Source organism: Eucalyptus grandis, chromosome 3 (assembly GCF_016545825.1).
Source record: "Eucalyptus grandis isolate ANBG69807.140 chromosome 3, ASM1654582v1, whole genome shotgun sequence".
Lineage (NCBI taxonomy): Eukaryota > Viridiplantae > Streptophyta > Magnoliopsida > Myrtales > Myrtaceae > Eucalyptus > Eucalyptus grandis.
In genome coordinates this window covers 9,139,194-9,165,253 of record NC_052614.1, presented here as the reverse complement: position 1 = coordinate 9,165,253, position 26,060 = coordinate 9,139,194, and the positions used below count along the sequence as shown (strand labels likewise).

At 40.0% G+C, this 26,060-nt stretch overlaps 4 protein-coding genes across 5 annotated transcripts; 2 read left to right on the top strand and 2 right to left on the bottom strand.

Moving 5' to 3' along the window:
* Positions 1-2,050: 2,050 nt before the first annotated feature.
* On the top strand, positions 2,051-7,803 carry LOC104436425 (12-oxophytodienoate reductase 3). Its single transcript, XM_010049184.3, has 5 exons — positions 2,051-2,269; positions 2,407-2,547; positions 5,653-5,783; positions 6,161-6,343; positions 6,945-7,803. The coding sequence occupies exons 1-5, from the start codon at positions 2,211-2,213 to the stop codon at positions 7,598-7,600; spliced, it is 1,170 nt and encodes a 389-aa protein (XP_010047486.1). The 5' UTR covers positions 2,051-2,210; the 3' UTR covers positions 7,601-7,803.
* A 333-nt stretch (positions 7,804-8,136) lies between these two features.
* Positions 8,137-11,862, bottom strand: LOC104439009 (probable glucan endo-1,3-beta-glucosidase BG4). The gene is made up of 4 exons (XM_039309279.1): positions 11,750-11,862; positions 8,925-9,071; positions 8,705-8,781; positions 8,137-8,651 (listed from the first exon to the last, which is right to left on the bottom strand). The coding sequence occupies exons 1-4, from the start codon at positions 11,860-11,862 to the stop codon at positions 8,137-8,139; spliced, it is 852 nt and encodes a 283-aa protein (XP_039165213.1).
* LOC104436422 (MOB kinase activator-like 1A) lies at positions 11,627-14,641 on the top strand. The gene is made up of 7 exons (XM_010049181.3): positions 11,627-11,886; positions 12,814-12,862; positions 12,969-13,077; positions 13,201-13,294; positions 13,642-13,775; positions 13,907-14,070; positions 14,304-14,641. Exons 1-7 carry the CDS (start codon positions 11,861-11,863, stop codon positions 14,373-14,375), a joined length of 648 nt encoding a protein of 215 aa, XP_010047483.1. The 5' UTR covers positions 11,627-11,860; the 3' UTR covers positions 14,376-14,641.
* A 535-nt stretch (positions 14,642-15,176) lies between these two features.
* On the bottom strand, positions 15,177-20,357 carry LOC104436421 (O-fucosyltransferase 35). Of its 2 annotated transcripts, none has more exons than XM_010049180.3 (9): positions 19,617-20,353; positions 18,634-18,780; positions 18,394-18,466; positions 18,221-18,291; positions 18,047-18,135; positions 17,400-17,532; positions 16,863-17,095; positions 15,991-16,467; positions 15,177-15,850 (listed from the first exon to the last, which is right to left on the bottom strand). In XM_010049180.3, the coding sequence occupies exons 1-9, from the start codon at positions 20,079-20,081 to the stop codon at positions 15,646-15,648; spliced, it is 1,893 nt and encodes a 630-aa protein (XP_010047482.2). In that variant the 5' UTR covers positions 20,082-20,353; the 3' UTR covers positions 15,177-15,645. The 2 variants fall into 2 exon arrangements, with proteins under 2 accessions (XP_010047482.2, XP_039164968.1); XM_039309034.1 differs by having other exon boundaries at positions 15,791-15,850; positions 16,115-16,467; positions 19,617-20,357.
* Positions 20,358-26,060: the final 5,703 nt, after the last annotated feature.

Sequence of the window (26,060 nt, the reverse complement as noted above, 5' to 3'; positions counted from 1 at the left end):
GGTGGCCATCATACTTGATTGGGTCAGTCACGTGATTTCTTCTATCCATAGTACAAAAAAGACGTTGGATCAACTGAAATTAAAGCGTGATAACTACGTACTGAGCAGGAAAAAAGGTAATTGAACAAATGTAACCGAGCTAAACCAACAACTTTTCCTCCAATTCGGCCTAACAGCTGGTCAATCCGGGTCGGTCTGATCAGCGGGATTTCAGATCGAGCAATTTTGTTCGATGCTTCCACACGGGTTGGGCCCGACCCGACCCGCGAGCATAGACCACGAGGCTCTTTTTGTCTGCGAAGAACGAAGAACGAAGCACGAGAAAAACAACACGGCCATCAATGGTGATGGCCAGCGCATGCACATCATTACATACAACGATAAAGCGTAACTTACATTTGACCCATGCAATGCACGTGCGAAAACCCCAATGAACAAAAACCCAGAAAAGGCTGCCCCACGTGGCGTGGGGCCCAACCCGTCTTGGATTCGAACCGATCTACCCACACGAGCCAACCCCACTCGATCTCGTGCAGCGCACCTTACGTTTCACGTGCTCCAATCTTTTAAAATTCACATCTTTCAAGGGTTGCCTACTCAAAAGTAAATGTAAAAATGTATAAAATGAGGAAAAAATGTCGCTACAATCTCGTTCCTCTGTTTTTCTGAGCAGTTTTTTCGCCTACACGTTCGTCTCGAAATATTACGTAGGTTGTAAGAAATTTCGAGTGAAAAGTCCATAGAAAATGGGAGATGCCACATCTTCAAGGTTTGCCTACTAAAAGTAAATGCAAAAATGCATAAAATGAGAAAAAAATGTAGCTACAGTGTTGTTCCTCCGTTTTTCGACTCAGTTTTTTCGCCGACACTTTCGTCTCGAAATATTATGTAGAGTTGTAGAAAATTTCGGGTGAAAAGCCCGCAAAAAAATGTGAGATGCCACATCTTCAAGGTTTGCCTACTTAAAGTAAATGCAAAAATACATCAAATGAGGAAAAAATGTAGCTACAGTGCCGTTCGTATGTTTTTCTGAGCATTTTTTTTGCCGATATCTTCGTCTCAAAATATTATGCAAAGTTGTCGGAATTTTCGAGTGAAATGCCCACAGAAAAGGGAAGATGCCACGTCTTCAAGGTTTGCCTACTTAAAGTAAATGCAAAAATGCATAAAAATGGGGAAAAAATGTAACTACAGTGTCGTTCCTCTATTTTTCTACGCAGTTTTTTCGCCGACACCTTTGTCTTGAAATATTATGCAAAGTTGTAAGGAATTTCGGGGGAAAAGCCCGCATAAAAGGGGAGATGCCACATTTTCAAGGTTTGCCTACTCAAAGTAAATGCAAAAATGCATAAAATGGGGAAAAAATGTAGCTACATTGTTGTTCTACTGTTTTTCTGCGCAGGTTTTTCGCCGACACCTTCCTCTCGAAATATTATGTAGAGTTGTAGGAAATTTCAGGTGAAAAGCCCGCAGAAATGGGAAGATGCCACATCTTCTAGGTTTGCCTACTACTGAAAGTAAATGCATGTGACTCTTTTTTTTTTAATAAACTTAGTTCCCATTTCATTTTGATACTCCTGAATAAAAACGAAATATAACTTACTTCATATTGCATATAAAGGATCGAGAGTAGTGATTAAAAAAAAATTAACAAAAATAGAACTCCCATGAAAAAGATCCACCTGAATTTCTGCTATAAATGTGATAGTCGGAGGGCCATGGCCACCACGGCTCAACCCCTCAGCTCAGCATTTTGATAATATCTAAAAATCGTACTTAACAATGCAAGAATTCGGCTTTTGAAATGTGAAAATCAAATAGGTATGCAAAAGAATTGATCATCTTTATCGATTCGATTTTATTTAAACGTAATGATATATCTTCGAAGTGTCGGTCCATCCGTTCGCGTCGAATCAGCACACGTCAACCCAATGACCTTCTTTCAACCCGGTCCACTTTTTTTAATGCCTCGGATCAGATCTCGACCGTCCAAATGCATCTCAATAATTGAAGTCCCAGTAGAAAAAAGAAAGAACAAGACGATCCATCGTCTCTCTCTCTCTTCTCTTTAGCTCCGATTCATCTATAAAACCCCGACCCCTTCGGATTCGCACTAGCCTCGCCGATCAACTCCGACCACCGCCGCCGCCGCCGCCACCGTCGCCGCCGTCACAACAGCCGCCGCTGCCGCCTCCTCAGCAAGCAGAGACATGGCGGACTCCGACCTCTTCACGCCGTACAAGATGAGCAAGTTCGACCTCTCCCACCGGTCAGTCGGTCGTCTCTCCGATCTCCCCTCGCTTTTTTCCCCCCACCTCGGGGCTGTGCTCTTTCGTTCGCCGGAGAGAATCCCGAGCTCGGAAGAGTTGATGTTTCGCCTTTGTTTTCTGGGGGGGTGATTCGCAGGGTCGTGCTGGCGCCGATGACGAGGTGCAGGGCTCTGGGCGGGATCCCGCGGCCGGCGATGGCGGAGTACTACGCGCAGAGGTCGACGCCCGGCGGGTTCCTCATCTCCGAGGGGACCATGATCTCCGACACGGCGGCTGGGTCAGTTCCGTACTTTCCGCTCGTTGTGGTCCTCGCGCTTTCGCTTTTTTTTTTTTTTTCCTCCATATTTTTTTATTAAAAAAATGCAGAAAAGAAAACGAGGTTTTGCTGGAATTGCATGGGCGGAAGGGTCGTCGGTCGGTGATTGGTCGGAGGCCCCACTCCCCCCACATTTACTTTTAATTCCCTTATCAAAGCCACCGCCCAAAAAAAAAAAAAAAAAAAAAACATAAATTTCCGACCCGGAACCATACCCGAAATAATCGTGTCTGCTGATCATGCGAAACAGCATTGAGAGCTCACATGATCAATGGCTGTGATGAGCCGCATCTGTATGGATTCAGATCCCGACAAGAATAGCTCGTCAGTCGTTCACATCCCAGGGTAGATAAGTGACGCGACAGGGCTCGTCACGGTACACTTTTGATGTGCTTAGTGATTTTTTGTAAGAATTAGAAATTTAGGTTAGTGGCTTTCACTATCATGTCAAAATAGCTTTTTGGAGTATAATCTAATCATGCATTCAAGACGCGATCATTCTCGATTTGGGGAATTGTTAAGGCCACTAGAGTCATGTGGCAAATTACAAATAGATATATCTACCAGCATGTTTGGATTGATTTTTACAATTTTCTTTTTAGCTTCTCAAAATCTTGCGACGTGCTTACTTTGATTTTGCCTAACTCGGGAGACTTGAAAATTTCAAGGAATATAAATGTCGACACACAAGTTTGCATACGACTTTTTCAAATTTTTTTTTTTTTTTTTGGAGTTTGCATTATATTCTACACAATAGGCAAGCAAAAGGGTACTTTTCACTTTTTTTAGAGTACAAGGAACAACTAAAATATGGAAAAAGTTTTCTGTTGCTTAAAATATTATTCATATTTCAGAAAACTATGGAATAATTAAGTGAGAATTTATATCTCGTCATTTCTATACGGAGAAAGTTTCAAAAGTTTTGAATTTCAAAAATAAAAAGTCAAATTCTCGAGTTGCAAAATTTAGATTAATGATTCGTTTTCGAAAGAAAACTTAAAAGGTTGGAAAACTAATTGATGGACAGAAAACCTTTTTCATAAATCGAAAATAATAAGCTTAAATTGGAGGAAATGATTTTCCTTTCTAATAAGAAAGAAATCGCAGGAAAATGATAAGCTGACGGCACTGTCACTGTTCCAAAAGTAAGCGCGCTGTCTCCATCACTCGTTTACATTAGGAAGCGTGATGAGAAATTAAAAATCCCACTCGATGAGATTTGCTGCAAATCATACCAAGTGGGATTCCACGTTTTTTATATATCTTTTACAGTACGTAATTGTCCTGTACTAAACAATAAGTAAGAAATAATGTGTTGCTTTTATATATATATATTATTTTTGGCCGGCTGAAACATTTGTTGTCTTTGCTAGGTCTAAATTCTATTTAGTTGATTTAAAATTTAGCTGCATTGAAAGGTATGCCTAGTGCATTGAGAAAAAAAAAAAAAAACAAATATGCTTAGCATTTACAAATTCATTTCACTGTTTGTAATGGTGATATTTAAAAAATTATAATCTGATGCAGTCAAACATTGTCTTTCTGAAGAAAAATCTATATAAATAAATAATGGATAGATCATTTTTGTTGCTTATAAACAAAACCAGAAAGAAATAAATTCAAACTACATCTTATAATATAATTTACAAGTAGAAAAGTACACTTGACGAATGTTGTTTATGGGAGATTATCTTGGATAACTATTTTTCCTTTGGTGTAACAAACAATATTTTTTATGAAAAAAATGCTTAAGTAGGTTAAAACAAATCAATTCATTTTTTTTTTGTATTTAGGATTAAATAAAGAATGAAATTCCCAAGGACGCCCTACTTACAAAACGGCCGGCCACAAAAAATAAAATAAAAGTGCACACATATAGCGAGTTAATTAATAAACTTTTCTACGGTAGAATTAAACAATCAAGAGGGTATTTTCATTTTTGTCCAAACACAATTTGGAATCATTCGATAAATTAATGAAGAATATCTTCTTCGAGGCCTGGATTTCTAGCAGAATATAAAAGCGAAATATAATATACTCCGATTGCCCATTCTGCGCAAAATAGGATATGTAATCTTGCTAGCACCGTTACACTAGAAACGGCGCTGTTAGGCTAGCTGAATCCTTTCCTAAATCACCAAACACATTTTCCTTTCCAAGGGCTAAGTAAAAAGTAAACGTCAGTGTACACAGGCCCAAACACATCTTAAATAAGTGTGATCTATGTACCGTAAGCCGCAATCTGTGGTGTTCTTAACGATTTTGCCGCATTATCGCGTTTATTATAAGAGTGTGTTGAGGTAAATGAAATTGTAATTATTGATCTTAAAATGTATTTTATGTGCGATTATACCACGTGGCAATGGTGACATGTTGTGATGGACCGACCACAATTGTCGGCATGCTGTTAATCTCATCTTTCTTGGTGTCGTGTGTGAAAACATCTGACCCGCATGAAAAATGATAATTGGTCGGTGACACCATATCAACATGCGAGTAGCGTATCCCGCAAACAAAATACCTCAAGCCATCATTTACTCTCTCTCTCTCTCTCGTGTATGCGTGTCTAATGGAAATGACAATGGTATGACGGCAGGGACCATGGCAACCCTGCAGCTTTCGATGTTTCAATGCCGAAAACGATGTAACTTGATCGAGCGTGCAATACCTATGAGCACTACGAATCATGTTATCCGCTATACAGCAGTACTTAGCAGTCCAGATAGCTCATCAAGTTACTCTTTATAATGTTGTTGAGAATTTACAAACTGTTTTAAGCTGCTGTTTCCTACTAATCACTTGGGGGAGAGTAGCATGAATGGTTTGATTTGCTCGGTTTCTTTCAACGTTGAAATGGTTCTTTGGAGAGAGGAGTGTTTAGTAGTAGATATTAGCATGAAAAAGTGGGGAAATTTGTCCTTGCCGACTGAATGAGTATATGTTTTAGCACAAATTAAGATTTGAAAGGGGATTTTGAAAGCTCTTTCGAATGGTTGATCTTGAGATTTTGTTGCGTGGCATTTAGATCTGAGTGATGAAAGATGTAGAGGTCGACTTTGAGTGCAGGTTCCCGCACGTCCCTGGGATCTACAATGAAGAGCAAGTGAGAGCATGGAAGAAGGTGGTGGACTCTGTTCATGCCAAAGGCAGCGTTATCTTCTGTCAACTTTGGCACGTTGGCCGCGCCTCCCATCAAGGTACACGTTCTCTACAGCATTCACCACCGCGGCGCCAAGCCGTCGGCCCCTGTCCCCATGATAAGCACACGAGATCGTCGGTGATGGTGGATTCTCTGCGTCGATCTTTTGCTTTGTGCGTTTGTAGCCTGTTCTTTTCTGGCTTTTTTGCATCTGAACGAACTGTACTAAACTAATCGCATATCTGGAAGCTGCGGAGTCCGTGCTGGGTCTCATAGATAACACAAATTTCGATATGATCATTGCGCTGCAATTTATGACCACTTCCTCTAATTTTTTGGTCACGAAAGTCTGCATAACATTTCCTTTCCCAAAATGTATGTTGTTTTTTGTGATGTGCTTACCAGTTCCCGTTTTGAACACATTGAATTGATCAGTCTATCAGCCCGGGGGAGCTGCACCGTTGTCGTCGACAGACAAACCAATAAGTCAGAGGTGGAGGATCCTGATGCCAGATGGGTCTCATGCCATTTATCCCAAACCCAGAGCTTTGAACCACTCTGATATACAGGATATGGTTGAGCATTATCGCCAGGCTGCCATAAATGCCATTCGAGCCGGTTAGTTCATGGATCGCCTTATCTTCATTAGTTCCAGCAGAAGAGTTTCCCTTAATGAGTTTTCTGCCTTCGAAAGTTTAGTACTCACATTGCTTTTCGATAAAGAAATTGCAGCTCAAATCAAACTTAGTTCATACTTCTGGAACCCCATGTTAGGGTAAACTTAAAGTAGCATAATTGGGAAAGAAAATGTTCAATCTACTGGCAGGGTGGGACCTCATAGAGAAAGCTTTGAAGAGACATGATGGATATTTTGCGATTGCTTCGTTGTCAATTGCTTTTGCTTTTTTGTCCTGTTTACTTGTGGAAAAGCATCATCCAAAGGGGGACATATTGAGTGACAAGGAGTGTGTCCTCCCATCAGTAGGCATGACATTATCTTTCAGTTGAAAAGCGGTGCCATGACTGAAACTCACTTTTGCCACAGTGCATGCTTTATCCTTTCTGCCATTACTTCGTGAAGGTTTCCCAATGTTAAAAGTGTCCACAATAGTTTACCTTTTTGCTGAGAATCTAAAGCACGACGAATATTTAAAGTTTCATTAAACAAAAAACTCGGTCCTCGTGAGGTCTGAAAGTAGATACTCTTGACATGAATCAGGATTTGATGGAATCGAGATACATGGAGCGCATGGCTACCTCATCGATCAATTCTTGAAGGATGGGATAAATGACCGGACGGATGAATATGGCGGATCGATTGAAAACAGGTGCAGATTCATAATGCAGGTTGTCAAAGCTGTGGCGATGGCCATTAGGCCAGATCGAGTCGGAGTCAGAATGTCACCGGCGATCGATCACCTCGATGCCATGGACTCTGATCCCCCTAAGCTGGGCCTAGCTGTCATCGAGAGGCTCAACAAGCTTCAGCTAGAACTTGGCTCGAGGCTGGCTTATCTCCATGTGACTCAGCCGCGGTACGTGGCTTATGGCCAAACGGAGTCTGGCCGACTTGGAAGCGAGGAAGAGGAGGCCCAATTGATGAGGACTTGGAGAAGGGCTTATCAGGGCACTTTTATTTGCAGTGGAGGGTTCACAAGAGAGCTCGGTATGAAAGCCATAGCCGATGGCGATGCAGACCTGGTATCATACGGTCGTCTTTTCATCGCCAACCCAGATTTGGTCCTGAGATTCCAGATTAATGCACCTCTGAACAAGTATGTTAGGAAGACTTTCTATACCCAAGATCCTGTTGTTGGGTACACGGACTACCCTTTCCTCGATAGCAGGAAGCAGAAATTATCGTCACGCCTATGAGTCCATGACTAGGTTTTTTGTTCAGATTATTATTATTGTATAAGAAGATGCTGTGTTTTGCTTTTAGTTGGTGGTATTGAATTTGCTAACCGGAAGATCGAGGCAGGCGGTTCTTTCGCAAGAGCTTTACCTAGTACTTTGGCCTAACAAATATAACACGAATAAGGGAAATGTACGAGGGAAGGAAATGGATTTTTCGCTAATGTGTTGATGAGTTGACCTTGATTATCCAGAATCAGAATTCCCATATTCATTGCATCACCGCTGCAAATGTGAGATTCTAGAACTGCAGATGTAGATAACAGGTGATCCAGCTCACCGGATATTGCATCGTTTATTGATACTCATTGTAGCTTCCAAATTTCACATGATAAGATCTTATCTCTGAAACAGTCTGCAGCATATGGCAAAAGAAAGTGCCGGAGCTGAATTCTGTCAATTGGAGCTACGAAAAAATGGGTAAACTGGAGTTCCATCTGGATAGAATAGACCGAAATTTTATTCCCTGCCGGTGGATTTCAGATCCCCGTTGAACATCACGAATACGTTACCAAGTGGCGATCTGGTCTCTTTGGCGTCCCTGTCCCTGCTTTGATGTTCTTCATGAAATTTTGGTTGTAAGTCAGTGCGAGCTGTGGAGTTGTGAAATTCCGATTTCCAGCAGAAGGCCACCTGGACTGGGAGATCTTCATGCCCACAGTAGGGAAATCCTCTCTCTCCATTGCCGTGTAATAAGCATCCACCATCGCATCAAGCAAGTTCCAATAGCTTAGGTCCCCATCGCGGACCACTGGCCCCAGCGCAGCGAACTGCACATGGTCCAATCTTATGTTGGTGGGGTCTGCAGCATAGACAAAGTAAGGGTACACATTGATCAACAAAGGGGCATGGTTGTCAGACAGAAACTGCAGGATGCCGGACAAAGTGCCCTTCGCATTGTCGGTGAATGCGCCACTTGAGGGTGGGTAAGAAGCTCCAAGGACAGCCCCGAGACCACCACGGTCATCACCACAGATGAGAAACTGGAGCCGCTGAGGGCACTTTGTAAATTCTGCATTGCAAGCAACACGCGCTGAGCCAATTCTCCAGGGATGACCTCATTGCCTGCGACTATGTACTTGATGTTTACACCTTGGTAGCACTCAACATGAGCATCGATCCATGACTTGGCAGCTTCCACACTTTATGCCAAGTTGTGTAGGTCTTCATTTTTGGCGCCTAGGATCATGTTGATGCCGGAGTTCACTAGAGCTCGGAGCACTTCGGGGTTGGGATCGTAGAGCCACATTGTCCCAATACTGTGATTCTTGTGGAGCTGTATCACCTCAGCCAGACTAGGCAGGTTGTCTCCTTGCATTCCATAGCAAACACCAAAGGCGGGCTGTTGCAGTGAGAATTTGGCTGAGGACAGCTGCCAAAATCAACGTTGGGAAGACTCTGCGAAGTGATGCCATTTCCTGGACTCCCTATCCTGTTTCGACATTCATGTAGAGTGAAACATCAGGAAGACATTTAAATTTTAACAGATTGCAGCAGGAGAAGGTTCAATGAAAATGAAACCCATGGTCTGGAAGAAATCAGTGCTGAAGCTACTTAGCAGTACATGTCTCAACATTTCGTATTTCGTCCCCTTAGAGATGTGAAATTATGCATATATGCACCAGAAAGACTAATCCATGTGAGGATAGAACTATGATCAATGTGTAGCTGGTTATTTAATTTATGCATAAGCTAACAAGATCAATCAATGATCATCTCTCTCTATATTAGTGACTTGATCTCACAAAATAAGGAGAAAATGTCAGGATTTGTAAGCAAGATATTTCATTGCAATGACTCGCTGATACAAGCTACTAATAGAAAGGATATGCTGAAAAGAAGTTTGTCTCTCGGTGGGAGAGAGGGGGAGAGAGAGAGAGATTCCCAAGATTTAAAACCTTTCAAGCCTCTACCGTGAAAAATCATGTGTAATGCGACCACTTAAAGCACAAGTAAAGCATTCAAATGACTCATGAGACAAGCTATTCCATCTCTTTTCGACTGATAAATTACGAGATAAAAGTGCAGAAAGTTACTAGGCAGCCTCCTGCAGTGACCAAACAAACTTCTGTGAAGAAAAATAAAGCGAGACTTCGTCATTTAAACGGGCAAATCATTAAACACAAGCTCATTTTTCACAGGGAATACTCATGATTCAAGAGTTGGTAATGTAACCGTCTCCTTCAGTCCTTTCTCACTTTTCCACTGTTCAGCGTATGGAAACATAAATCTCAGGGCAAATCTCACTCAACGACACCTTTAAAATGGAAAATCCTCGTATCCTATCCACTGGGGAAGGAAAAAGGTTAGGTAAGAAATGAATTCCACTCATCTTTCAACTTGGGAAATTGCCAAAATGGTCAATCTCAAAAGGGCCAACCTTGCTTTCTACAGCCCGCCATGTCCTTTCTGGTGCTGAACTGGTGCTCACTGTCACTGCTCAGCAAATTGCGTTCTTTACTAAGCCCATGATCTGTATTACCTCACCAGAACCACAAGACACAGAACTGTCTCGGAGGGGCCAGGTGAATGGCCAGCTCAGCCTTTATTTGGATCGACATTGGTGAGATTTCTTGTTCCGCAACTTCGTACAACACACACCTTGCTCAGTCCCCACATACACATCATGTTGAATATCTGCGTATCCAGCTAGTTGTTTTGATGCATTGCCACGTCCCGGACCCACCCCCTAAAATTGACCATTTTCTGTCATACCATTACCAACCATATTTATTACCAAAAAGAAATAATTAATGTCAGGAAGAAATTCTTTTTTAAAAAAGCTGTTGATGCATAAGTCAGAATTTGACCAAATTTTTTTAATTCACATGTATCTTGAAAGCCACAAAAAAAATTGTGCAATATGACAGCTAATTCATAGGGGATAGAATTAAAAACCTTGGGATGTTATATCTCACAGAAAAGGAAGAAAAAAAGAGGAAGAAGAGACAGAGAGAGCAAGCCCAGAAAAGGAAAGATAGAAAAGCTAGTTGGAAGTAGAGGAATATTGGAAAGATTAGGAAGCAAACATTATCTTAATTCCACTTTCCTAAAACCAAGGTTGATATGGCTCTTGTCCCAAATCCCCCAATCATTGAAATCATGCCCATCATGATTTTGGTGTGCATCATTATCTTAATTCCACTTTCCTAAAACCAAGGTTGATATGGCTTTGCTTCTCCCAAATTCTCACTCCTTTGCTTTCATCCTAACCATTCATATGTTGCCACTTGTCTTAATCCCTTCTCTCTTGAGGAAATTTCTTATATGGACCATGGTCCAATGAACCAAGTCGGCCTATTTATTTGTGAAAAAAGAATATTACAAATGTTATAATTTTCGTGCGACGCTCATTTAAGGGTCATATTCTTATATTCGATCAATCCAATGTCATAATTTACATACGGCCACTCACTTTATAGCACTCAAGTGAATACCATACAAAAGATATAATACTTATAATGTGTTTATACTTTTTTTGTGAGATGCATATAACATTTTTATACGTGGGATCCACGTAATAAATAATTGTAATGGACCACCTCTCTTTCAAAACTCGAGATTAGCACAACAAATTTACCGTACAGAGAACCACGGCGCGCTTGACCAAAGAGAGCATTAAAGAATGGAACCGGTTAATTGGTTCTCAAAGTAGTAGGTTGACCTCGCACAGTGCATGATAATTTCATGCTTGAATCCGAATTGAACCGGGAGATTAATGGGATATAATAAGGTCCCGGACTTTTTCAACTACCCTGATAAGGAGGTTATCCTAAGTGATACCCAAAAATGAAAAAATAAAAAAGGAGGAGAAGGAAGAAATGGAAACGGTCCAAAGAATAATTGAAGGGAATGATAAGAAGAAAGGGAGAAATAAGATAGAAAATGAAGAGAGAGCCAGAAGAGCAGATTGGAAGACAAAATGGAAAACAGGGGAGACTCTTGCTGGCCAGGAAGACAGACTCTCTCTCTCTCTCTCTCTCCTCTGTTTCTCTCTCTCTCTCTCTCTCTCTCATGACAGCCTGTCATCTCTCTCTCTCTCTCTCTCTCCTCCCTACGTATATAAACGACTATGTTCAATTCCAGCTCTCAAGTTTTTTCTTTCTTTACCTCTTTTGTTCCGTGTCTGCGTTCACCGTCGCGTCTTTTCTTGGATGTCCTTTGGCGCTCTGTTCCTTCGCTTCTTGAGGAGGAGGAGGCAGGAGGAACCGCTTCGTCACCATGAGTCTCTTCGGCCTTGGAAGCAGGTTCCCTTTTTTCCACCTCCATCTTTCTCGCTTCGGGAATTCTCGTTGATGGGCTTCTGGCCGACGTGATTTCTTGGGTCGGGTCGGCCGCGGCTGCTGTTCTTGGCGTTGCATGTGCTTTTTTTCGCGTTTGCGATCGTGGGTTTTGGATGGCGTGCCTCGGAGAGCCTGAATTGGTGGGCAACGGGATTCGTTGTCGACCTGTCTGCGTGCTTGGATGGTGATGGGATGGAATGATCGCGGAAAGACGTCGGCTTTTTCTTGTTTTTTTATGTCGTTTCGTTTCTAGAGATTCGTCGTGAGGCTGCGGATGACGATGCTGCGTAGTTTGTGTCGGTAATTCGGACTTTCGCGATGGTTTTTAATTCTCTCTTCCGGTTTCGGAACATTCGACGGCATTTAATGCCAGGGCCGGTCCGCTTCAGAAACCGGAAACTCTGCGACCAAACATTGATCTGATCTTGAACCATACAGAGCAGCCAATTAGTTAGGAAATGAACGCGGTTTGGTGATCTTTGAATTGTTTATTGTTTGCCGATATGGTGGATTCTTTTTCCCTGGTTTGCGACTGAACGTTGGTCTGATGTTAAACCATACGACGAGCGCAAGTAGATCAGAAAAATGGACCCATCTGGATGAACTTTGAACTCGCTATTATTTGCCGTGACGCTCGATTTTTCTCCCTCGTTTTAAGTTCTATAGCCTTAAAGAAGCTGTTACAGAGCCCGTTTAAGTCGGTTGCATCATCCTGTGGTCACAGAATGTCCTTGCAGATGATGATTTTTGTCATTGAAAGAAGAAGAGAAACAGGACGTGGGAACTAATTAAATTCGATTCTCGTTGCTCTTTGAAGTACTCATCTCTGGCATGCCACCCTTTTTCGCTAGTAATAATCACATGTGTCATACCCAATCACAACTTGTGCAGAAATCAGAAGACTTTTCGGCCTAAAAAGAGCGCTCCTTCTGGGAGCAAGGTTGGTGTTTCTTGTTAAAGACTATTTACTCTTCAGCAATCTACTTTGGATGAACTAAGCAATTTATTTACGCATGTTTTCCTCTTTCCCTGTATTCGAATTTTAGGGTGCTCAACTACAAAGACATATCGACGCTACTCTGGGAAGTGGAAATTTGAGAGAAGCAGTGCGGCTTCCCCCTGGAGAAGACATCAATGAGTGGCTGGCGGTGAACAGTGAGTACTTCTGCATTATTAATTTGCTAATGAGAATATATGAATAGTCAAACAATTAAATTCTTGCACAATCAATTTTTTTCCTTTGATTAATTTTCTGTCTGGGTTCTTTGTTTTATACAGCCGTGGACTTTTTCAATCAAGTGAACATTCTATACGGTACACTAACTGAATTCTGCACGCCAGCTAACTGCCCGACAATGTCTGCAGGCCCAAAGTATGAAGCTGCTCGATAAAATTTCTGTTTACTTAATCCATTTGATGCCTATTTGCAGGTTCATTCATGTGAAAATCCATTCTTGTGTAGCAGCCGTTTAACCTTGAAGTTGCTTATAAATAGTCTGTTTGCACATGGATGCTCACTCCCCAGAATCTTTGTTCCATTTAAATTCACAAAGAAGATGGTTATTGTTATTTGTTATGTCTTGATCTCTGTAATGAAGCTCTATTCTTCGCAACAGTAGTATCCGTTTTTCTTTCCTTTTTTTCCTTTTTTTCCCATTCCCTTTAGCGTTCAAACAATGATAACAGAAGGCCTGATTGAGACTACATGAACTCTTGCAGATACGAGTACAGGTGGGCCGATGGAGTGACCATTAAGAAACCCATCGAGGTGTCAGCTCCTAAGTACGTTGAGTATTTGATGGACTGGATTGAGGCTCAGCTTGATGATGAATCAGTTTTCCCACAAAAATTGGGTGAGATAAATATCTTGACAAAGCTGGAGATCCATGCTTACTTCATACTCAAAACATAGAGAAATTTAATGAATTTGTTAGTTGCTTTTTACTACATAAGCACTAAGTTATCCCTGCTGACATGTTTACAGGGGCTCCATTTCCGAGCAATTTCAAAGATGTTGTCAAAACCATTTTCAAGCGCTTGTTCCGTGTCTACGCCCATATCTACCATTCACATTTTCAGAAAATCGTGAACTTGAAGGAAGAAGCTCATCTAAACACTTGCTTCAAGCATTTCGTTTTCTTCACATGGGTAAGTAAGCATAGCTGCTAAGCTTTACAGATATGACTTACCCATATGATTCTATCATACTTTTTAGATTGGCTTTGATATGTCCTTAGTCTTAAGTTTGGGTCAAGGAAACACTTTCAAATACTATATTGAGTCACAAGCAGTAGTTTAGTTAGGTTATCAGCTTTACAACAAGAGTCTAGTACAAAAAAGACTTCTGATGGCAAGTCTTGATTGGCTTTAATTTGATGCAGGAATTTCGGTTGATCAACAAAGAGGAGCTTGCGCCACTTAATGAACTTGTCGAATCTATTCTGCAATTGTAGTGGTGGGGGGGTTTTGTTTATCCTTTGTTTTCTTGTTTCCCTTTTCCCCCTTCTTTTGGATATCTAGATTGAGATTTTTTGGCGAACTTATTTTCGTCGTTTGTGAATGAGATATCTTGATTCAGTTCATCGCCTTGTCTTCAGTGTGTTTATATATGTTGATTTGGTGTAAATTCTGTACATCAAACAAGAAAACTCTTGGTCTCCCAATGCCATTTAGTGCAATTTTAGTGCATGCAATGAATTTTGTGATCCTTCTGTAGAAAGAGGTTCGTCCATTCAAGACGTTTGAGGGAATTGCAAGAGAAGCCCTTTGCTTGTCTATCGATAGAAAATGCTCGAAACAGCGTGTCAGTTTGCAATTCTCTGCAGCATAATAAGAATAGATTTCTACAGAAGTTCAAGTTCCTCCTTTTTTGGGTACTCCCGTACTTTGAAAATCTTCCATCTGAATCATCTCTCAAACATTGAATTTGTTACGTTCAGTAACATTATCACGAGTTGACATTGAAATACAAAAAGTTAAGCCAACTGCAATCTGGTTCGGAGACCAAAATTCCCCGGGATCTGATGCTAGTGGTCATTGAGACTGCAGCAGAGACATAAAGCTAATAGTCTAATAAGAAACTACCCTAGCTATTCAAGTCATTTCTCGCGCCCTGTAGATCTATTTCTAGAAAGCATGCATGGCATGGCATTCGCATGCACCGTGCCAACTTCGTGTATATAACCTGAAACTTGATATTGTTAATAAGCATGCTACAAGAACTACGAGTGAAATAACAGACTTGCATTTGAATATGGGATGAAACTAAACCAGATTTTGACAACCCAAAGTTAAAAATTACAGATAAAGAAGAGAGATCTTTCATTTTGTGTAATTTGGAGTATTACAAGGTCTTCTGTGCCACACAATCGAATTCACTATAATTTAACCTCATGGGATATCTCCAATCCCCTAAACAGAAAAGTCTCAGATCTTTTTGTTTCTTTTTTTGGCACCAAGGGCTCATAATCTTTCTTTCAATGGTATTCTGTAAATTTTCTTCTGAATAAATTATTCACCAGAATCCCTTGAGCAGCCCTAAATTCAGCAGCTCAGTGACGCTAATGTAATACCGGCCAGCCTGAGCACTAGGCCAAGGAATTTTCTGATCTAGCTGTGGCATCTTCGGCTGAGAAGATTTCTTGAACCTTGACAGCATGCGTTCATCTCTCTTATGCACCCAAAATTGCATCACGGGAAAAGGAGACAGTTCTCCTTTTAGCCTTACTTCCTTCTCTTTGTTGATTCGCAAATGCACCCAGGGAGCGGATTTGCATAAAAACTTTCCTCTAGTTTTGGGAATTCCCCAGGCTCCCTCAAATATGGAGCTCCTGCTCGATCCCTGTGAAGTTTCTTCGCTTTGGAACTGAATTTCTTCCAAGAAATCTTCCCCCCATCTAGTTCATCAACCAGTTTAACAAAATTCATCCTGCATGCACAAAGAGGAGATGAAGATGAGATGCCTGTCGATGATCCATATCAGGACAAAAACAAAACCAAATATCAAAATGGGAGAAAAATAAAACAAATCAGACAAACTGAAAAGAGTAGGAACAGGATAATAGTTACTTGTCTGGATTAATTGTCTTCTTGAAATTCTCGAACCGCCTATGGCCTTGAACTGCTTTCGCCATATTCCCGTCATAAGTATAAAGAAACACATTGCTCTGAAGAGCAACCATGTAATCTATACCGGCAAGCATGTTTTGATGATTCTTGAAAGGAGCAAGCTCTTCTTCTGTTGCCAGAGTAGAATGTGAATATATGTTGGGGTATTCGTCCTTCAGATATTGCATACTTCCTTTTCCATAAGCATCACCAGCCACCAAATAAATGCGGGTAGTAGATGGGAATCCAAGAGCCTTTAGCAGAAGTGAAGTCTCCCTAGGAGTCAATGGACAGCCGCCAAGTAACCTCCTCTCTGTTCCATTAATCTCTTTCTCCTTCCAATGACTTACTTCATATCTCATCAACCGTAGTTCCTCGTCCTCCTCAGCTGTCAAATTGTGACTGCAGCCAGTAAATGCCAGCATATCTTTCTCATACCTGTGAGGAATCAATAAAACATGAGTTGTGATGCCAACAAAGACTAATTCAATACCACAGTCTTCAGGAACACTGAACCAGGTCTAAAACATGTCAAGAGGAATGTACTTAGACAAAGCCCTGACTTGTGTGATATATGGATCTCAAAGTCCCACATCGTGCTCCTGAATTGACTGTGAACCCATACTAAGAACAACCAACCAGTTCTTAGTCCCCATTTTAAGTGTACTGAAGAAGTCAATAAGTCACTTAACACTCAAAAAACTATTTTTTGATTGGAACTACCATTCACTTATCTCATTGACAGAATTCTAAAAGGGAAATTGTAACTATGAACTTACATTACATCTAAACTGAACGTCATATTTATAAAGAGTGGATTGATCTGAACTTGCCTTAAGTGGAGAGCTAGATAAGGACCTCCATTTTGTTGCATTCTTGAAACCAGGGTTTTCCCAAGTTCTTCAACCGGTGCTGAATATCTCAATGCTCGGTAATTGACACGGCATCTCAACTTCTGTATAGAATTGGCTATGTCGTTGTTGGCAAGCCGAGAATCAGTATGAGTAAAATACATCACTTTGTGCTCCTTCAGCAGTGGGCGGACTTCTTTCTTATAGTAACTGACCTGAAAAGTAAAACATTAGTCCTTGAACTGGTAGAGACCCATGGAAAGCCGAAGATAGGATAGAATGCTGTGTTTTCTTGAAACATGCATTCTGTAACAAAGAAAATAAAGAAATCAGAAAAAAGAGGATGAAACAAAAAGAGAGAGATATTGAAGTTTAGGATCCTCTATTTGTTAAAGAGAGTTTCTAGTGGCGAACTCTGCATGCATCCCTTCACTCTCTGCATTTACTACACTGCCCCAGTTTCAGATAAGTGCATATCTTAATGGCAACTGATAGAACGGGCATGAATTATTCTTTCACCTTCGACCAAGAAATTGGTGTTTTGTTGAAAGGTTCAATGTCTGCATAAGCCTGAGGTAGACTCTCAACTATGTGGACATCATCCTTTAGTGTGTCCATGAAGTGACGCCAATCAAATAAATCTTTGAAACCGCTGCAAATGAAGAGAAGAGAATTGAGACCACAGCAACAGAAATGCATGCCATGGAAGTACTTGTGCTACTTAGAGAGGTCTCATCTCGTATATTTCAGAATAATAGCTTGTTAAAAAGAGGCAAGCAGACACAAGATCATCAAGCCATTTATAATTAGAAATACACGCCCAGCTACAAGAGACTTGAACTATAGAATTATTATGCAAACTGTAGCGCTAATAGTGCTAATAAGACTCCTAATTTACATGGAAGGTCACAAAGATGGAAAAGAAAACTATTCAGTAATCATGCCCTCTTATTTGAAGACTGAAGAACCAATCTAAAGGGAGGAATTTTTCTAAGTACCCTAACAGAACTTGAAAAATGAACTAGGATTCTGCTTTTACTACAAACATAGTGTTCCTTTTGACGAAACAATAAGCATCAGATTTTTTCCCTCTTGCCAAGATAATTAGGCATCAGATGAACGTTTCCACTGGTAGCTTCCAAATTGAGAAAAGGAAACAAACCAACCTATCATCAGCCCAGTATGATGTGTGATCAAGTGAAGGAAGGACCAGTGTCGCCTCCATGACCTTGGCAATGGCAACCATATCGCAGATCTGCACTCTAGAACTATTGATGTCATTATAATTCAAAATAATTTCAGAAGATTATTCAAAATAATCATACAGAGAGAGACCAGACCCCAAATCTCATTTGATTCAAGCCACCATTAGCATTAATGAGAATGTAACCATTTGTCTTGGCATCAAGCTCTGCAAAAGAAAGTGAGAGTTGTAAGCTTCAAAAAGCATGGAGAGAACAGGAATGCATATCACCAGATGTGCAACTCCGTCCAAGCATGACAGCCTCCTTACTTTTATGACTTTTTGGTTGATCAATGCATTGTTTGAAGTCTTCACTGTTGGGCTTGGACCAGATCTCTGAATACTGAACAAACCAAAGTTTCACATTGAAAAGTTAAGTCTCATGAAAGACCATAATACCAATGGTCCTAAATGGGAATTTTATAGCACCGAGGCTTTCTGCCACGTCTCATTTCACAACCAAATCTTGAATGAGTGAAAACTGAGCATCACACCAGCATCAATACTTACATCTGCCATGCTTTTGTCACCAACAACACCAGATTCTACCATCATTAAAGTTATATCAACTTCACTTCCTTCTTCCCTATGATCATAATCAGAAGAGGTCCTTTGATTGATCACATTTTGACGAGCAGCTGACTGATCATGTAGAACCTAATAATAGAATTGAACAAGTGAGCAGAAACACAATATATGAGCACAAGCGCATGCATGAGAATGGGAAAACTCATTCTTGTTGTCGAAGACCATCATGAACCAGAAAAAACAAGTAGCAAATTAACAATGAAACAACCAGTTTTCATTAATTTCCCACCAAATTGAGAGCGTCACTACCTACATTGCAAACAGGCCTGATCATTGGCCACAACAAGTTGAGGTCAATGCACTTTCCCAAGATATGCATACCCCTGATTTTTCAGGCAAAGTACATCAAACACGAAGATAGGCTTGACGACACTATCGAAAGGAACTAGTACCTTGTGCCACCTTTAAGCAGAGGATTCCTAAGCCCTTGTATAACATCAACAGAGAAGAGATACGCAGAGGAAAACGTCCATTCTAGGTACTTCAGATATAGTTTCTTGGCCAAAAAAAAAACCACTAAAAGTCACAATCAGGTCATGAAATGAAGAATTGATCATAGTATCTAAACATGCGCCACCCCTAATCTCTCCCTTCGTCCTGATAATAAACAATCCTCAAATTAATTTCCCTACAAAGGTAGATCCGTATGGGTCAAGTTTCCGTTCAGTTTGTTTAACCCAAAAGGACAAAGAAGGAGAATAACCACAAATTTAGCTAACCCACTAAACAATCCAAAACCGGTAGCAAAGCCAACTCATTTCCTTTTCCATAGATTTAGTCAACTTATTTTTAACATAGAACACTACTTCTTCTTCACCTAAACCATCCTAAAATTAGCTAAAACCGAGAAAAATTTCTTCTTTTATTCCACTCTCGAGTAAGCAAGCAGATGTACACCAACTAACCCGATCCAATTCAGCTCTCTCGATGGCGGATCCAAACCACCCAGTTGCGCAAATCTTGAAAACGCCCAGAAACAAGCAGACCCCGCAAAAGAGCAGGAACATCAAGTGCCCAAGCTTCTTCCTTTCCTTCGATCCCAAGTGCTTCCTCAGCCTTTCCCCGAGGTCGTAGCGAACGTGGGCCTGCCTCCTGTCGATGACCAAATCGAAAGCGGCCGCCTGATGGGCGGTCCCATTCTCAGATCTGGGCGAGCCGACCGGGAGATCGATGACCTCGTGGTGACAGCTCGCGCCGCCGCCCGAGTCCTTGCCTTGAACGCCGCCGCCGCCGCTGCCGGCGCGCTTGAATGAGTGGCCGCGGCGCGTCATGGGGCCGGAGAAGCGCGGGCTATTGACGCGCTGCGAGACGCCGCCGTCGGCACCGGCGGCGCCGCCGCCGCCGCCGTGCTGGTGGTGGTGGTGGCCCATTCCCGGCCCTCCGTCCGTCCCCGGAACCGGACTTCCGCGGCTCCCCGACAGCGCGTGCGCGCGCGCGCGCTCGAGTGTCGCGCAGGTGATTGGACGGGAATGGCTAGAGAGAGAAATAGACAGAGACAGAAGAGAGAGAATCGCGGAACGCGAGGCGGGGGGCTGCAATGGATTTTCGAGAGCCGCGAGGTGGGAGAGAAGATGGGTGAGTTGGAGCCCGAGTCAGCGCGTCAACATGGAATTATTGTCTTCCCATAGGCTCTCCCCAGGTCCAAGAAAATGGAGACGGTAGGAAAACGAGGCGAGGGAATTTTCTAGCAAAATTACGCCGGCGACCGGCCAAAATATTTAAGATCGATACATAATTGCTTTGGCGGTGGAGATATTCCGTACTAGTCTCGAGCATAAAATTAAATATTCCATTTGTGTCCGCGACTTTTCTCCTAATGCCCGTCAAATTTAATTAGATTGTTCGGATTGAAGATTACAGCTATGCACGAATTGTATATGCCAAATGAGAATCCCACGTGCCTCGTGGCTGGATGTGTTGCTTTTGTAGATTTGTGAACTTACGGATTTTAGAAAAGATGAAGCGTGGATGTATGGTAAAAAGTTAAGGAATTAACTTTTAATCTATAGAGTAAATTGTGGATTTGATAGGAGAAAGAAAAGTTAAGTCGGTGTATAGCTTAGCAACTACTGACCCAAAAAAAAAAAAAAAAAAAGTATAGCTTGGCAACTAAATCGATAATTAATTTTTGCCGAGGTGGCGGCTACTTCTTGTGAATAATGTACCAAAACTCCTTGTTAGTGATATACGGACGAAAAATCATACGGTTTGTGATATGGAAGGTTTTATATATTCGTTTCCTTAAAAATTACATCAAAAAAAGTTTAGTACTTAATAGTTAAATTGTATTACAAGTTGGTGCTGTTTTATGAAAAATAATAAGAATATTGTATTTGTTTCTGTAAATATGGATTATTTTGGGTATACAGCTGATTTTTCGACACGTTAAATCATTAATTGACCAAATAAAAGACATGGGATAAGTTTAAAGTCAGAGTAACTTTTACTAAATACAATGTTGTATGTCTTTATACATGTGTGATTCGGTTTGCTCCAAAAGAACGAGTTTTCTACCCTAAGTTTAACACAAGGAAGATGAGAGCTTTATCGAAGTGCACGTGTATTTTATGTAAAGGGAAAGTAAAATTTTAGAAAATTAGATCAGAAAATTAAAAAAAAAAATTGGAGAAATAATTTAGATTTACGTGATTGCTTTGGTGGTGGGGAATATTTTTGGAAATTAAATCAAGGAATTGCCATAATAATCTCGAAATAGAATCAACTATTCCATTTATGTGCACAACTTTCTCGTAATGCTTGTTAAATTGAACGTAACTCGATTGAATGTTGCAGCTACACATGAGTTGTAAATGCTAGATGAGTTCGACCAAAAAAAAAAAATAATGCTAGATGAGAATCCTACATGGCATCTTAATAAAATTTCTTCTACTTTGCGGATTTATAAACTTATGGATTTTAGAATATATAAAGCTTGGATGTATCATACAAGGCGAGAAATTAAATTTTAACCTATAGTGTAGATTGCGAATCTAACGGGAGAAAGCAAAGAAAAATCATTATACGACTTAGCAATTAAGTAGATAATTAATTTTTGCCAATGTGGCGGCTACATTTTGTGTAGAACGTACCAAAACCGCTTGTTGGCGATATACAGACGGAAAATCATAAGATTTGTGATATCGGAAGGTTTTATATCTTCATTTCCTTTAAAAGTACGCGAAACAAGCTCGGCATTACCATAATTGAATATAATGTAAAAAGGATATCGTATTTAATAATTAGATTCGATCACAAGTTCGTGTTATCTTGTGAAGAATAATAAGAATGTTGTATTTGTTTCCGTAAATATGGATTATTTTGGGTATATAACCGATTTTTTATGATTTGAATCATTAATTGACCAAATAAAATACATGGGACGAGTTTAAAATTGGCGTAACTTTTCCTCAGCATAATGCGGCACATGTAACCACTGGGATTCGCCACAGTGGCCACCATTCCAATATGGAAGGATGAGGTGAGGGGTTCAAATCCCCACATTCTCAAGGGATGGGGTGGGAACGTGTAAGTTTCAGAAGTGAGTTTCGACTCCCACGTCCTGTAAGAGATAGGACAAAAGTCTGAGAGTAAGTGTAGAGTATGGATAGAATAGGACTGATAAAAAAAAAAAAATACGGCACATGTCTACAAATGTGCAATTCGATTTGCTCCAAAAGAAGGAGCGTTCTCGCCTAAATTCAACGAAGGCGAGGAAGACAATAGCTTTATTGAAATCTAGTATGCACATGTATTTTATGTAAAGAGACGAGTGTCCTGCTAACAACGGGTGATATTTTTTATTTAAAGAAAACAAAACGTTACTTTAAATAAATAAGAGTGCTTTCCTCGATAACTTTTTGAGGCGAGAATGATTCTTTAAATGGAGGCGTTTCTATACATTGAACGTGGACGAAAATCAGCAAACGCCAATGGTACTTAAAAAGAAGAATGCCAAATCATGCCATAATTGATGGGCGAGAAGAGAATATCGTTGTTGATTCGACTTTCGCATCACGTGATTGGCATTCTCCAGTCGAATGCCTATTAAGATTGTTGATTGTTGTCTTGAACTAATTAGATTGATTGCAGTTTCTATTTTTTTTAATACGCAGATTATAAAAATCACGATAATTCAGTTCATTTGGCCGCTAGTTACGAAGTCAAGTGGGACAATTACCCATCAAAAGAAAAAAATCTCGACGAGCTTGCTAGAGGATATGGACGAACGGAGGCCACAAGAAGTTACAAAGATTTAATAATATTCAAAGGCTTGTGGAGAAAGCTGTCGTTGGAACCTTGTTCATGTTGTCTCGTGCAAACACCAATGCAAGTCTAGTCAACACGGACACCGCTCGAACATTGTATCTTTCACATTCACAGTTGTTCATTGCATCGCACTAGGGGACAGCTTTTTTTTTTTTTTTTTTTTTTGATAACTGATGACTCTACCCCGGACCCTACCTTTTGTCGCCTTTTTTCTTTAAAGAACAGGGGAAAAAGAAAGAGAGGATAAGAGTTGCAAAGAAAAGGAAGAAACTTTCACTAGCAAAAGAAGAATTATCGTCATTTTGGTCTCTACCTCCATTCATCCAACATGTTTAGTAATTCTTTCAATTTTCAATTTAGCGGTAATTCATGTTTAATGGCATGAGGTGGTTAGAAAATGAACAACATTGCTGCATGTCGAAAAGGGTTGCCAAAAAGAAAAATCAATCAAGTAAATAATGCGATTGAAATGTCATATTAACATTTTATTTTTCTTTATTTTAGCTCGAATGACCCTAGAACAAGTCAAATGGCAAACATTATTCCTATTGTGGTTCCATAATTAAATGATTTTTTTATCACAACTAAAAGGTGTGTTTTAGCACTTGCTAAAGTCAATTTAGGATATTCTCCATAAGTAAAATTAATTTTTTTCAGAAAAATAAGCTAAATGTAAATGCTGACGAGTTATGAATGATCCATTAAAGAAATGCATAATAAAATCTCGAGCAGGAATTAAGCAAATTCAATTATTATTTTGTGAAACTTATAAAAAGAAATTGTTATGCCGTGAAGATTTGAGGGGAAAAAGAAATGGCAAAAGCGGAAATAACCGGAAAAACGCGCCGTTTGGGTGATGGTCCCCCTTTTTGAATCGTTGCCGCCAACATTGACTGTGCCAAAAACCCGAGATTACCCTTCGCCGTTGCTTGATTCGACGGCTGTCATGGAGGGCATTTTAATCCGTCCATTTTATTTTTCCTATCCCTCAACGCTCTTTTGACTATTCTAGAAGGCGCGGACATACGGTGAGTTGGCTTTTTAGAAATTTCGAAGAAAATGTCTCTGAGCGCGTGTTGAAATGTAAGCACGAAATAAAAAGGAATTTCGTACGTTTACTGTTCATTTTCGAGAGATGAAAAATTCCTTATCGAGCAAGTCTTGTTAATTTAATTTTTGCAAATAATGTTTTATTTATTCATTTTTTTAAAATTTGAAAAAGAAAATATCTTAAGCGCGACGTCGGGAGTGGTTCCTCCGCTAATGTCGTTTCAGGGTTTATTCGTTGGCCGTCAACTGTACGGAATTTCCTAAGTATCAAAGAAAGAAAAAGAAAAGAAAAAGGGGACAGACCGTGTGGACATTAGGTCGTGACAAGACAAGAGGGCAGCTAGATGCCTTTGTGGGTGCAATAAATGAGGATTTGGGTTCCCACTGTAGTCCTATCATACTTGATTGAAATGAGAGGTTCCACCATGGCACCCCCTTCCCCAGTGCCCAAAAAAGATACAGAGACTTATCAATTACGTGACCTTATGATTGATGGAAAAGGACACAAAGGGTCAGTAAATTTTAATTTAATATATAATGTGAACCCTTAATTATAGTTTCATTTCCGAAATTTTAATTTATTTAATATCATCTATAAAGTTTTCTATATATGTTCAAATGTTTTCTATTGTCCTTGAACTTGAATTAAAGAAAATATGGCATTTGATATTTTTATATAATCTAAAGATTAGTTTGAATATGTACTAAAAATTTAGAGATCATATTAAATGAATTAAAAATTTAGGGATGAGTTTAATATTAAGCTAAAGTTTATGGATTATATTGAATAAATTAAAATTTTATGGATTATATTATATATTGAGCTAAGATTCAATGATTATTTATGTCATTGTCCTTTTCATTTAGGGTGATCCCACAAAAAGAGCAAGAATAAATGCCTTTATGGACAATTTAGCTATATAGCACAAAGACATGGTCTGTGTCCACCGACAAGTCTTAAAGAAGTGAGAACAAATTGAACAAGGACCGCATCTGTGATCTCAAGACTGTCAGACTTTGTTATTAAATGAGACGATCTTGCTCGAATCCGTAGTTGCAGAGCATGGTAGGCCACATGGTCAATCTTTCAGTGGACCCAGCATATTTAGGCAATTGAAAACTTGTAATCGAATGTAGGCCATTTATTAATTTGGGTATTCGTTATAATTTTATTCCTAGATATCCACATACGTCTAAGCAATGACACGAATGGCAAACATAGATCCAACGTACATGAACATATTGTGAAGTGAACCACCCTGGAAAAAAGCCTTTAAGATGGAAGTTCTCTGGAAACGGAGCATAATGGATAAACCAAGGAAAAATAAAAGTGAATTACAAATTTGGTTGGGAAAAATACACGAAAAGCACCAAATCTTTTGGCTTGCGTTTGGTTCAGTGTCGCCTCCTTTCGAACGCTCATTTAAATTTCATAACTTTCAAAACTCAATCCTGAAAGTCATATTTTCCGTAATCCAAGTTGCTTTTCCCAAGTTGGCAAAACATCCAAAGTTTTTATTTTTCACAACTTTTTAGATATTTTATGGTAAATTGAATCCTTATTACTCTACAAAAAATGGTCGAAAACAAAAATCTCAGTTCATTGCCCTAAATTCTCCCAATTCTAAAACATACACCGAAAATTTCCCTAAATTGACCAAATCTTTTTCTTTTTCTTTCGGGCATGCAATGCGTGTGGTCTTCTAAAAGTAAAAAGAAAAGCGACGCACATGTTGGATTCTCAGACCATCTAAACTCTCCAGGCCCAGCCTCTTATAATTTATGCCGAGTTAGGCACAATTTTGGGCAATTCCATCCTCAATTAGACGTGTAGTCCGTGCAATTTATTATATCCATATCCTTTTATAGCAAGCCAGTGATACGGGATTGATTTTTCCAATTCAAGGTGTTTTTGTTGGAGTGAAAGAATTTTAAATTAGTATTCCATATTTTCATACTTTTGATTTGCTAAAAATGTTTGGTTAATGAAAAATCATTTTGTGGTTTAAAAAAATATGCATACTTAAAGTTAG

Excerpts from the sequence above, each read along its gene's own strand:
- LOC104436425 (XM_010049184.3), top strand. The coding sequence starts at position 2,211 with ATGGCGGACTCCGACCTCTTCACGCCGTACAAGATGAGCAAGTTCGAC. Across the intron at positions 2,270-2,406 it reads AAGTTCGACCTCTCCCACCG|GGTCGTGCTGGCGCCGATGA; the intron begins GTCAGTCGGTCG and ends GGTGATTCGCAG. Across the intron at positions 2,548-5,652 it reads ATCTCCGACACGGCGGCTGG|GTTCCCGCACGTCCCTGGGA; the intron begins GTCAGTTCCGTA and ends CTTTGAGTGCAG.
- LOC104436422 (XM_010049181.3), top strand. The coding sequence starts at position 11,861 with ATGAGTCTCTTCGGCCTTGGAAGCAG. Across the intron at positions 11,887-12,813 it reads CTCTTCGGCCTTGGAAGCAG|AAATCAGAAGACTTTTCGGC; the intron begins GTTCCCTTTTTT and ends CAACTTGTGCAG. Across the intron at positions 13,776-13,906 it reads AGTTTTCCCACAAAAATTGG|GGGCTCCATTTCCGAGCAAT; the intron begins GTGAGATAAATA and ends ACATGTTTACAG.
- LOC104439009 (XM_039309279.1), bottom strand. The coding sequence starts at position 11,862 with ATGGTGACGAAGCGGTTCCTCCTGCCTCCTCCTCCTCAAGAAGCGAAG. Across the intron at positions 9,072-11,749 it reads GCAGACACGGAACAAAAGAG|GATAGGGAGTCCAGGAAATG; the intron begins GTAAAGAAAGAA and ends ATGTCGAAACAG. Across the intron at positions 8,652-8,704 it reads CATCAAGTACATAGTCGCAG|AATTTACAAAGTGCCCTCAG; the intron begins GCAATGAGGTCA and ends CTTGCAATGCAG.
- LOC104436421 (XM_010049180.3), bottom strand. The coding sequence starts at position 20,081 with ATGGGCCACCACCACCACCAGCACGGCGGCGGCGGCGGCGCCGCCGGT. Across the intron at positions 18,136-18,220 it reads TGAATCAAATGAGATTTGGG|ATCTGCGATATGGTTGCCAT; the intron begins GTCTGGTCTCTC and ends TCTAGAGTGCAG. Across the intron at positions 17,096-17,399 it reads CACCAATTTCTTGGTCGAAG|GTCAGTTACTATAAGAAAGA; the intron begins GTGAAAGAATAA and ends TTTACTTTTCAG.